This window comes from Neopsephotus bourkii, unplaced genomic scaffold (assembly GCF_033783945.1).
Source record: "Neopsephotus bourkii isolate Nb327-2 ecotype Australia unplaced genomic scaffold, CSIRO-AGI_Nbou_v1 NB_1630, whole genome shotgun sequence".
In the NCBI taxonomy this organism is placed as follows: Eukaryota; Metazoa; Chordata; class Aves; order Psittaciformes; family Psittacidae; genus Neopsephotus; species Neopsephotus bourkii.
In genome coordinates, this window is record NW_026902105.1 from 3,333,230 (window position 1) to 3,346,565 (window position 13,336).

A 13,336-nucleotide genomic window follows, 5' to 3' on the forward strand; every position below is an offset into this window, starting at 1 on the left:
CTAGATCCCATTTCATGCTAGGGTTTTCTGTATATACCATACGTCATTTCTGTCATTATTGCTAGAGAATTGAAAGACATTGATTATACCTTCACCCATGTAATGCTAATACCAGATAGCACTAACTTTCTTTGAATCTTTAAAAAAAATATTTAGGAGGGCTTTTTACAGAAATGCCCCTTAAAATAGCATAAAAGAGAAAACCTTTTACTTTACTTGCTTTACTCTAGAAAGCAAGCAAACCTGACAATGTTAGAAATGTACTTGATTCTGGCTCTGAATATGCATCTATAATCTTTCTAAAAGAGATGATCTAGCTGAACTTATTTTTGCTTCCCCACTTTTAAATCACACTTTGCTGACCTGCTCCTTTTGTTAATGTTATTTTTTAATCTACTGTAAATGTTATCTGTAGATCTGCAAAGAGAAATCCTTGCTTCTGGGAAATCAGTGGCAAAATTCTTGCTGACTTCCCTAGGGCCACAATTTCCGTCACAGGGTTTTGATATGACTTGGTAACATATCTGCAGATTTTATTTATGCATTGCATTAAAATACTTTGTGTTATATAAATATGTTGTTGGTGTAAAGCTGTGTTTAAAGTAATAGTTGTGTGTCTTTGTTTTTACTTTTGGTCTTTTAGTTTCCAGCGTGTTGTCCTTTTTGGTTTTGTTTTATTGCTTTTTCTTTAATTTTGCTTACCAGAGCCAAAGCCTTAGTAGAAGAACAACGCCTTTTGTTCCTAGGGTTCAGGTAAAGACTTCGTCTGCCTGACAGAACCTAAAGTTGTGGGTTTTTCTTTTGTTTGTTCTGGAAAATGCATAGTAGGAAAACGTTACCTTATAGTCCGTTTTCCCATATTTTCAGTTTGGTGCTTTAAACCATATTAACAAGTTTCATGTCATCTTGTGAGCAGCTTGTAAAATTATGCATGGAGTTTAAAATATTAAATTAAAATTTAAAGAGACAACTAGTTTTTGTTTGCTGTTTACCCAGTAGTAAACTCGTACAGGTTTCAATAGTGATGATAGCTATGCATCCCACATACAAAATGTATGTACTGTTTAAGAAATAAGTAATTTTGTGCTTGACTTCATTATATAAAGATGAATGTCTCTTTAAATCATTCATTGCCATTACTTAACACATCTTTTTTTGCATTTTCCAAGTAATAGTAGCGCCTTGAGTGAAAGACAGGCAAAAAATTTGTACCTTGTTAAAGGAAACAGATTTATTGTGTATGAAACTTGGGTCTTGAATTTACTAAAGTTAGATCAAAATAATAAAAACTTTACTAAACAATAAAAAGTTCTCCCATTGTATTACTGAATTTATTTAGCTTTGGTATTCTACTTAGGTACAAGTTGTTTGCCTTTCTTTATTAGGAAACTCCTAAGGTACTGTAGATTAATGCTGAAGTAGGTTTTACTAATATGTTACAATGCTTATCTTGCTTTGCTGCTGCATGTTTTTCAGTTTTTTGTAAATAGAATATTATCTGCTTTTCTTTCAAAATGCCTTTATGGAGATGTTAATATTTTGTGTGGGAGCTGTATAAATGTTTCTCTTCTTTGATGACTTGCTCAAGGAAGATGTAAAGGATGAGCTAAATGATCAGAATGAGATGACTAAATTTCATATTGAAATGGAAAAGGATATCATATATATATTTATAAAGGAATTCTAAATAAGACTGTAGAAGGTGGTTTAGTTATGACTCATATTTGATAAAGTACAATTTTTTTTTCACAATATATTATTTCCTGAAAGTAGCCCTTTCTGCTTAAATGTAAATTAAAAATAAAAAATTCTAAGAAAAAGATTGAGATTAATAAGGTCATATCTTGATAGTATTATTTTAGGTTAATGCCTTATTTTGTACTACTGACATAAACTGGCTTTGTATTAAAAATTTAAAACATGTTTTAGCATGATTAAGAAATTTGGCTTTTGTAAATGGTAATGAAATCAAAGAGGGATATGAATTCAATCACAAGTTGCTAAGTAGTTCATAAAGGTAAATAACATAAGTAGTCTTTTAATATCTAATTTATTTTTAGATATGTGCAAAATAAATTAAGAATTTATATGAAAATTAATTGTTCAATTTAAAAAGGAAATGTCTGCCTGAAACCTGAATGTTTCATGAAATACCATAATGTAGAATTAACCTGTAGCAGTTCCTTTTTTTAATCACATTATATAAAATAAAGAGATAGACATTAAAAAAATCACGTCTACTTAAGCTACTCTCTTATAATTTAAAAAAATAAAATTACTTTGATCAAATTATTATGGTAGTCATTTAAGGAAATAAACCAAGTGTAATATTTGATAGGGAATATCCGCCAAGAGGTGAAAGTGTATGAGGCTTGTTCTCTCACCTCTGGCTGGATTATTTTTGGTGCTGTAGATACAAATTGTCTTTAGCCCCAGTTTTGTTTCTGCACAACGCCTGTGGACCTCTCTGATAGGTTTTTGCAGAGTTCCATAATGGTCAAAGCTAAACATAAAGTTTGTGACAGGAGTTCCAGAAGAATTCAAACTTAGGAGCTTGGCAGCATCCTTAACAAGACTGAAACAAGAAGTCCAACATCTGCTCACTTTTAGTAGGGATGGTTGATAGTTAAAAATGGATTAATTTAAGATACGTTTACAGTGCAGGCTGCAGAGAACAGATTCTCCAGTGATTCTTGAACAAGGGTATTTGAAGCAGTGCAACAGCTGTGCAGAATTCTGGGTACTTCTTGGCATGGGAAATTGGCTAACTCAGAGCGCTGAGCTCTGGTTTATGGTTGTCAGGAAGTATACATTACATTGTGGGCTGTGGTGTAGCTGCATCTGTAGAATTCCCTACAAGAATGAGGATCCCTGAACATCCTTTATACTTATTTGTCTCATTGCTCTCAACAGGAAATGCACATCTGTAGTCTTGCTTGCATCTTCTTTACTTGTTAGTCTGAAACTGATCCTGGTGATAAATGTCCCACATTCTGGCACAAGTTCCTCTTCCGCACTTCTCTCAATGTCATTCCATTCATTTTCTAGCTCTTGTATCACTGGATAATTTGAAACACATTTATTGGGAAGAAACCTGCTCAATTTCCTTTTTCCCCTACCATGCACCCTTCTCCTGAACTTTTACTAATTCTGCATTCTGCATTGCTTGGGAAAGTGTGAATTTGTTTCCTGAACTTTTGGATTCAGTTTAGCATACCAGCAATTTTCTAATTCAGAACACGAGGCTTTGCGATATCTGTGTAGGGAATGAGCTGTTCTTAAATTTGTGTTTTCCATAAAGTCTCTTTTGTTTACTTGGTGTGGCCTCCTTTTGAGCCAGATTTGCCATGAAACCACTGGGTTTTTTTCTGAGTTCAAAAATTTCAGACATTCTTTTTGCTTTAATACAAAACAACAATATATTTGATTATGTATAAAAATATATGCATGCATCTACTTGGCATTACTGAAATCAAGAAGCCACTAAACCAGAAATTTTCAAAAGAAATCTAGATTAGGGCAGCCTAAATAGTTTTCTGGCCTTCATATCCTCGAGGCTCTACAGTTTGACAGCCTTTTTTTTTGTATTTTTTCCAACATATCAGACAGCAACTGAAGCAGACATCAATGATAGTTTGGCTTAACAACCTTCAGTAGCTGGAATGTGTTAAAGGTATGTTTAGCAACATCCAAAGCTCACCTCAGCTACACCCAAGACTTTACCAGCTCAGGGCAGTGTCTGCATCTACATCAACTTAAGTCCAAATAAAATAATTGATGTAAGCATTTTTTAGAATCACCTGAGATAATATTTTATTTTCAACAACAGATCCTGCTGATCTGATACAACATACTCTGTTCAGGTTCAGAAAAATGCAAGAAAGAAAAATAGTATCTCAGTTTCAAAATGCTGCACTAATAAACAGCTGTGTAGGTTACTTGAAAAATTATAACGAACAACAGAGGAACAAATATGCCTGGCTAGCTGTCTTTCAAACCTAGTGATGTTTGGGTAAGCTGTGGTGGTAGAAATCAGGCTGCAGGGCAAGCAGTCTCTCCCAGTGGCACAAGTTTTATCTCTTTTCCATGATATGTGAAGTAACCCTTATATAACAAATAAAGAGTAAAATGTAGCATAGAATTATAATGTTCAAATATTCTGTTTTAAATCTTAAGTTATCACTTCAGTTATGGTGTGCCTTTATGTGCTGTACACAAAACACATTAGGATTGCATAGTTAAGCAGTCAAGTATTCGTTAGAATATATCAAGTAGCAATTTTATTATCTAGATTTTCTTAACTGATTTTGCTTATGAATATGTATTAGAGTATGGGTCCTAATCACATGGTTACTTCTTTTCTAGAACTCTGACCTCAATCAGATCTTTGAATAAAATTTCTTGTTGAGATAGAAAAGAAAAAGAATGAAATCTAGTGAGCTGAAATTATGTTCTAAATTCATATAACTTATGCTAGCTTCAAATAAGTCTGAGGTGCCTTGGGGAGGAGCTTAGATTTGTATAGTTGGAGGGAAGAACTAAGTACCTTAATATCTGTAGTGAGTTATCCAGCCCAAATAAAGGACACCCCATTAACTCTATTTTAAACTTAGGTTATTCCACAGGGTTAGTTGGCTCTCCAGAGGGAACAGTGCTTTTCTGATGCCACAGAGGACCAAACAGGAATACTAGACACTTGTATCCTCATTTCTCAGAATGCAACACCAGCAGTCAGCTTTTATATACCTTTCTATGTATAGGAGGCTCATTCCAGAAATAAGACATTTGCGATTTAAGCCCTGTTTAGACTGAAGAATTAGAGCCGGTCTCTCAGAAAAGTGCCTTTATAATCAAGCTGTTGTACATCCCTTTCTTTTCTGGAGTATGAATTCTCATTTGAAGCTGAAATACTGTGTGGCTGGGAATGTGCGTGTGAGGTGATAGCAAAGAAAGCTTAATTTTGGTGTAGCAGATTGCAGACCGGTTATGCAGAATATATATTGATCTTGTATTTGACCACTCTTGTTTAAAAACTGAAAGAATCCTATGAAGCTGTGACCAGACCCTCATCTCTTTTCCCCCTGATGACTACCCTCATCACCGGACTGCCAAAGAGCTCTTTAGTCTTGCTCTCTACATGGCAGGTAGTCTTACCTGGAAGCCTGTCTCAAGGAGTGCAACAGATGCACCACTTTACAGGTAGAAGACCGCCTCACAGTTTCAGGATATGCTGAATTTAGATGCCTGTTTGCCTGAATGTAGGTTACAACAGAAATTTTGTCAAGAATTATATTCACATCTGGCTAGGGAAGGAAAGTATATGAGTGTATGTGTAGTAATTAAGTTTCCAGGACTTCAACACTAAGTGAAAAGAAACCATTCAGGATCACTTCTTATGTGAATTCTAGGTTTCTACATCCTAAGTCTACCTAGGTAGACAAAGTCCCATTCAAGAATTTTTTTTACAGGTGTCAGCTCCCACATTATCAACAGCTAGCATGGTTTTTCTGTGGTGTGTTTTAAGTGTTGAAATGATCACTTTCCCTTCCCTTCATTTAGATCACAGTTTCTTAGATGTTGTAAGATTTTAAAAGTGCCAATGCCTGCATGTGTGGAAAACCTGCTGAATGGAGGGTTTGTAAATACTGCTGTTAGGCAGCTACTTAAGTCTTTCAGTGTTGAGCATCACATCTGTACATTCTTGTGGAATGTACACGCTATGGATTGAATAATTCAGTGTTCACTTTTTTATGTTAGGAATCATTTCTCATAAAACTCAAGAAAGCTATAAAAGAAAAAAATAATTTCCTCATCAACTTTTCAGTTATACGTGTGCTATCCCATATTCATTTTACACGTAGAATATGTATGGTATTCTGTAAGTGTAGTAGGATTGTCCTGCATTTATTGATTAAGAATTGAGAAACTATGATCAGAGTCTGAGACAACCAGGTTCTGTCCAGTTGTAATACACTCCACAGACTTCAATTCCAATACTTTACACTACAAATCAGGCTCCAGGATCTCATGCCAGACTCCCAGAAAATGAAGAACATGCAATTTGTAAATACTTTAAAAAATGTTTCAAGGGATCTGTGCCTTGATACACAAGGCCTCTGGGAAAGGGGAAGGGATGGAATCTAGTTCTCTTGGACTGCACCTGGCTGTCTTAATGGCTGGCCTTTTTATTTCTCTGTGAATAGAAAAGGTTCTTGTAGGAAAATTCGATACCATCTGAATATTGTCATGGTACTTGTGCACAGGAGAGTCAGAATTAGATCAGTCCTATTCCCAAACTCATTTTCCATGTTCAGTATGCTAGTTAAGAGCCTTGTTTCTCATTTTCCTCTCTGATTTTCCACCTTGACTTCTTGTCAGATTTTATTTCATCCTAATCTCTCTGTGCAATGTTATTTTGTACCAGTTACAGAATGGCTGTTTCTTTTGTCGCCTCATTCCATTTCTCATTCAGTCTGGGTTTTCCCCTCTGTCCTCCTGTGGTCCCTGACATTAGTGGTCTGATCTTCCAGTGTTTGACCAAGAAGCATCCTGTATCCATTACTTATCCAGTAATTCTGAAGGAGTTTCTGATTTGTTCCTTCTCTCTTCTTCTGACACCATGAGAATGCAGTCCAATCCTCCACCTCCATCGGGTTCTTTGTCCATTCTCTCACTTCCAGTTTTTCTTTCTTCTCTTTGCATCCAAGTCAAATGAATTCATGTGTTACAAGTGCATGTGCTGTATATATTGGAGTGCTAGCAGTGTGAACCCACAAGAGAATTGACCTTCTGCTCATGATTCTGCCTCCTGACCTATCCTGTAACAAGCTGAATTACAGAGAAAATATGTGCATTATGCAGAAGTTTTTCCTTTTTTTTCTTTTTTTCTTTTTTTGCAGTTCCAAGAGAAAAGTAGAAGGTGTAAGTCATCGCGAATTTGAGTTCTTGTTCTAAACCACAGGTGTTAGAGCATCTCAAAGAAATGGTGTCACATGATTTAACCTTTTGCTTAGAGTAATTCTCAAATATTTTTAGTGAAGTTTTCCTGCAAAAATTCAGTCTCAAACAAAATATAGTGAAGAAATACTTAGCTTGGATATGAATGCATATTTATGGTTATATTTTTGGCATCCATGTCTTGATTATCTCATCTTCACTTAGTAATAGTTTGTAATAGTATCTGAATCACATATATGCTGCTTTTTGCTTAAGCAAGGATAATTTTTCCTAAAAAGCAGATGAATATTATCTTTAGTGCTACTACCCCTGGAGTGTCGGATTAGCCAAGACTGTCCTTTGCCAAAGGACTCCCAAGGAACCCTGGGACCTTCCTTTTGTGTCCGAGTGCATTTAGTGTTAGAGAAATTTATGTTGACTCTTTTCAGAGATCATTAAAACTCTGCTTTGGATTTACACAGTTGGTGCCAAGCTTGCTACTTGTGATCTGTGGCTGGATGAAGATACCTAGTAGTCCAGATAAATTCTCAGTGTAGAAAAAACACTGACAAAGCCCCTTGCTTTGCAGAAACGTAGGAACAGCATCTAGAACTCTCTTAAATCTTATCAAAGGTAATTTCTCTCACACAGTTTTCTGCTTTAGAGCCCTTTACCTATTGGTACCAGAAACTTGTAAAATCAGTAGTAGGGTCAATGACAGGACAATAGAGAACAGTTATCCTCCCCTTTTTAGTATCTACTCAAACACTGCTGGCTGATGGCTACAGGAGTTGTGAGATCTGAAGTAATGCAGAAGGAAGAAGTACACTGCCACCATTGGTTCAGTTGGTGTGTCAGTGTAATCTCACTTACTCAAGTGTTAGGGAAATCACGCTCTTGGTGGGTCAGAAGTCTTGAGAATTCTGTCAAGACCTTTCTTTAAGTGACTGAAAGGCTGAAGGTGAAGAGCTATGACAGCAGATGGAGACCCTGCCTCTGAAGCGATGCAAGATGAGCACTGTCCCCTTGGCGTTGTTTACCTTAGCCACAGCGTATTCATGCCTAAAAGTCCACTTTTTGCTTGGTCATGTAGTTGGGCGTTATCCTCTTTGATCCCTGTAAATTCAGTCAAGAACAGTGTTTCCTCTAAATGTCCTAATTTGTCCTGTGTCATGGAAAGCTCCTCATGAAGACAGCTTCCCCTGTCAGCTGTAGTTATTAATACTACATTGGTACTACTATGTAGTGACTCCCTTGCTATTTGGAAGGCCTTGGTCCTAACTGCACCATGTCTCCCTTCCATGCTCTAAAATAGATGTATCTTATCCTTGAATGATGTGTTTGCAGCTATGGTATTCAAACTGAAATAGCTAAATAGCAGCTAGTTAAACAGGATAGCAGACCATGTCTAATACTGATTAATAATAATTTCTGCAGACGAGTAAGAGTAGGTTTTGCCTTGTTGTTGCTGAGTTGGACTGTGAAGAGTGTTGGGCTACTGGGCCTTGCTCTCTTACAATTTCTGGAGACCTTCTATAATTTCAGGATGAGTTTTTGCATCTTGAAAAATGCTTAGAGTTTTGAAATATTTATGGTCTTATCCCATAGTCTTTCCAGCACAACAGGACATGAAAAATTAATTAACTCATTGTGCATAAACTTCTTAGAAATGTATATATATGAATATCATATATCAGTAATGCAGGTAGTACAGTATCATTGCCAAGAGAGAATAATCCTAACCATCGTGAAAAACAATTAGTATGAAATACTGTACTTATTGTACAGGGATTTTTTTTTTAAAATAGCCACTCCTGGTACATACTGAAGCTACTATAGTATTAATTTATTTGTATGGTTTATTATAAATACAGAGCAGAACATGATCTTTTCTGTTTAAGTAACCAATATAAATAGAACCTTATGAGCAAAATTGATTTTAAGGATTGATATGATAATTTGTTGTTGAAATGAGTTCATTAATTCATATTTTCTCATTACAGATAAAACTGTGGTATGACAAGGTCGGTCATCAGTTAATAGTGACAATACTGGGAGCAAAGGATCTTCCTTCAAGGGAAGATGGGAGGCCAAGGAATCCTTATGTTAAAATTTACTTTCTTCCAGACAGAAGGTAGAGTGAACACAAAGACAAGAAGCATTTGGGAAAGAATTAGTCTGATACTCAGACAGCATGCATAGCTGAGTTTACATATATATATATATATATGGAAAAATCTTACAATTTGGAATTTCTTTATTAAACGTGCTATGTAACAGCAGTATGTCTTTGAACACTAAACACATACTCACTTTCACTGGAGATTTTATTCAATACTGAATGGAAAAGGAAAGGTAAATCTATGTCATTGCACGGGGATCTGTTATTTGCAAATAATGTTATTAGTTTCTTAAAATATCCACATTTCCTTCTGGCAGTTATTCCAGCTTAGTGCAAATAAAATACTATGAAGTTAGATTCATACATTTCTGGACTCATCAGTCCAGCAGTCTGGGTTGCCCTGTGTTTATACAATGAAGTAGGAACAGGTTTGGCAGCTGAAACCCATAGATTTCATATCGCAGGATAGGTGACTCAGCCAAGATTCCCAGATGCACCTTGAAAACTTCCCATAAAGCACAGGACTGATATTAATCTGGACTGGCATTATATATCTGCATTTAGGGAAAATCAAAATATGGAACTGTGGTAGAGACCCTTTTTCCTGAATAGTTACTTCATTTTTTTAGTCCATGATTTTCAGCCATTTCAACTTAGGCAGTGAGAAGAACAGCAATTTTTTTAATCGGTATTTCCAAAAATTGTGTCAGTAAGGGAACATGTTTAGCTTATTTTGCAGCGTATCAACCAAATAAGTCAAAGATTTAACCTGACTCAGTATGTAAAAGATCGTTGTAACTTTGCAGTTTATGTTTTTAGATCCTTTGCTTTCCTAATACCTAAACTAGGAAGATGCTAACTATGTCCAGTACTAGTTGACTTCATCAGGAAACAAAGCTATTCAGGATTTTGGAAGACACTGCTTTTCCATTTTCACTGTTTACCAAAGGTTGACAAGAAAATTTGCTGTGACTGTATAATTTCCTATACCATTGATGACAAAAAGATTTTAGATGGATTGTCTTGAGCTCACCGATATTTGAACTATTTGACTAGGTTCTTATTCAGATTTCTGCAGTGTGTTTGGAGATGTTGAAGCTGTGCTAAACTGAGAACTAGGTCTGCTTAAATAATCTTCTCTGCTTTTTCAACATTAATAAAGCTACCAAAAATGTCTATGTTCAGAATGTTTCACAATGAAAGCTGTAATAACTAAAAATACATAGAAGAAAAATAATTAAATAATTCAAGTATACAGACAGGAAAAACTTATATAACAGTAAATTTTATCATGCTATACTAGTGTTTCTCCTTTATGTGAAGTATTAAGAAATTTTTCTTTAATTGTTGCATGTGTTTTCTATCACTTATGTAAGAAGCAGCAATTTGCCTTATGGACCTCTTATGGTTTGTTTTGGTTTTTTTTTGACATACAAATTCACTTTCGTTTTCTTAGAGGTTAAAGCAAAGTAAGCAACAACATATTTCTTCTGTAGTAGAAGGAAACGTGCCAGAGGTAAAATGCACTTAAATAAGTCAAGCGTTTAATTAGATGAAGATACTGAGCTCTCTTTTATTAAAAAAAATTCATTGGAAAAGGTTGTCCAATGTAACTTATTTTAGTTCTCAAGGGCAAACAAATCTTTAGTATAACAGAAATAATTGCATTATTTGTTTAATAATGTGTCTGAAATTATTATTTCTTAGTTAATACTTCAATTCAGCCTCTAAGTAGCAGTTCAGAAATGAAATAACTACATTACACTTGACTGTTTGTAAATGGAGAGTATCTGCATTGCTGTATTAAAAAATTCACATAAATTAGTATGCAGCTGCAGTATGCAGCAATCCGCAGGTTTAAAATTAAGCATTGTTATAAGAACTCTTGTCATCAGTATTCTCAGTAGAAGGAGCGTGGGTGTTTTCCAGTGAAACTTGTCTCCATCAGAAAATATTAATTCTTTCAAGCAGAAATATTCTGCAAAACACATTGCTTTCAACACCGTGGAGCCAGAGCCAGGAGTTCCATGGTAGCCTTGTATGGAGACCTTACCAGGCTCCACAACGTAAGGCCAACCTTTTAAGAGAGAGAGCCACCTTCAACCTGTGTGGCTCTTTGGGGTGACCCAAAGGATTTTGGGAACTGTTTTGAGAACACTGTTGCTTCCAGTCTTGCTGGAAAAAAAACATATGGCTCATTCTCAGGGCTTCTGGTTTCCCAGCGGTGGAGCCATTGCTCAGGAAAACCCTATGGGGAAGGCCCCACACTGCCTGCAGCTCCCAGGGCCAGCTGCTCCCTGCTGCTCTCCAGTTTGAGTCAGCCAATGTACAACTGGAAGTCTGAGTGAACCAGCTGGCTAGCTTATCTGAAATACAGATTTTTATTATACCCAGTGTTGTCTGCTTACATGTTCTGCTGTCAGACTGTGCCTCATGGAAATCCCATTTCCAGAATCATAAAATCAGCTAGGTTGGAGAAGACCTTTAAGATTATCAAGTCCAACCACTATATATATATATTGCTTTATAAGATGCTGGTTTCATAACAAGCATATTAAAGCTTTTCTAGTTTTCAGGGAACTTCTGAAAATTAGAATTAGCACATGAACTGGAAATCACCTAACATTATTTTTAATATGAAGTCATAAATTGTTCTCAATATATGTGCTGAATTTTATTTTATAATAAAGGATTATAGTGTCTCTAATACTACAAAATGTACTGCTGATTTAAGATTTCCTACTTTCCATGATGTGCTTATTACAATAGAATGGTCTTTTGAACATCTTTAATCTTTAATTGTGGGTTTTTTTCAGCGATAAAAATAAAAGAAGAACAAAAACAGTAAAGAAAACATTGGAACCTAAGTGGAATCAGACATTCATTTATTCTCCAGTTCATCGGAGAGAGTTTAGAGAACGAATGTTAGAAATTACTCTTTGGGACCAAGCACGAGTTCGAGAGGAAGAAAGTGAATTTTTAGGAGAGGTATACAATTACTGCTAATTATAGAAACACGGTTGCTCACATATTCATGTCTAGATACAGTAATTTTGCAAAAATGATTAAACGTGGCAAAGCAAAACTGGTTTAAATTGTTGAATATTTGTCCTTATTTCACTTAGTAGTAAACAAATGGTGATCTCGTTCTTATCACATAGTACTGTTATGAGATTCTTTCTGTTTGTTCTGTTTCAGTAACAGCATGCATGTGGTTTTTCAATTTCTTTTAGAATTGTTTTTTTTTTTTAAATCCCCATTATCCACAGCTATATTTTACTAAAATATTGGAATGTTGGTGCCTTACTTGCTGCAAGATATTTGAATGCTGTAAAGATTGTCATAAGTTAATGAAGGTTTTGTGAAAGACTTTTTGGTACATTTAGGGTTGTAAAAGGCACAGGAACTTCTTTCATGTTAAATGGAAGAGTTTTATAACGAGTCAGACAAAGCCCTTAACAATGAGCAAATAATAGAACAAAATTTATGAACATAGCTTTTTTTAAATAGCTGTATTTTAAAATAGCTATGTACAATATTCTGTTATGTAATGCTTTCCTAGTTTTAACCTTTTTTTTTTTTCTTTTTTAGATTCTTATTGAGTTAGAGACAGCGTTACTAGATGATGAACCTCACTGGTACAAACTTCAGACACATGATGTCTCTTCATTGCCACTTCCCCATCCCTCACCATATTTGCCACGCAGACAGCTCCATGGAGAGAGTCCCACACGGAGGTTACAAAGTAGGTTGCTAGTTTTACTCACTGTGCGTAGTTCATTTGAATTAATATGTAAAGTGTATTAAATTCTTGTAGCTGGGAAGCTGGCAGAATTCGTATGTTTGTTTGTAGCTGGTATGAATTAGTTCATTTATGATGACTGATAGTCTGACAATGCTACAAATGGCAATATTGAACATTGTGCAATACACCAAGTTTGTTTTGTTGTTTTTTTTTTTTAATGAGACTATCTCATTAAGTTCCTGAGCTTGAACAAATTATCTTGGTGTTTTGCAATGTGCTGTTTTTATCTTGAAGTCCTACCTTCTATACCATGTTTATAATTTCATTGTTTAAATATGCAGGACTTTTCTCCTACTTCTTAAGAATAAAGTGACCTGTATTTATCATAATCCATGACTAAATTAATACCATGGCTTGTTGCCTTATTTTGATTCTATTTTACATTCACAAATGGAATCACTTTTAATGGAATTTTCTTTTAGAATCTGGTATACTTGCTCCACAGTAGTTTGATGTTATCAGTAGATAATTTG

General features: G+C 35.3%; 1 protein-coding gene across 50 annotated transcripts in view; it reads left to right on the forward strand.

Annotated features, from left to right (window-relative positions):
* Positions 1–13,336, forward strand: part of RIMS2 (regulating synaptic membrane exocytosis 2) — a 448,541-nt gene that overhangs the window by 253,643 nt on the left and 181,562 nt on the right. For 34 of the 50 annotated variants that reach the window (XM_061373344.1, XM_061373350.1, XM_061373349.1 and 31 more), the window contains 4 exons: positions 706–753; positions 8,940–9,070; positions 11,875–12,046; positions 12,650–12,803. In XM_061373344.1, the coding sequence (XP_061229328.1) occupies positions 706–753; positions 8,940–9,070; positions 11,875–12,046; positions 12,650–12,803 (505 nt within the window). The remainder of the gene's footprint in view (positions 1–705; positions 754–8,939; positions 9,071–11,874; positions 12,047–12,649; positions 12,804–13,336) is intronic. The other 16 variants (XM_061373311.1, XM_061373315.1, XM_061373342.1 and 13 more) reach the window with 1 other exon arrangement.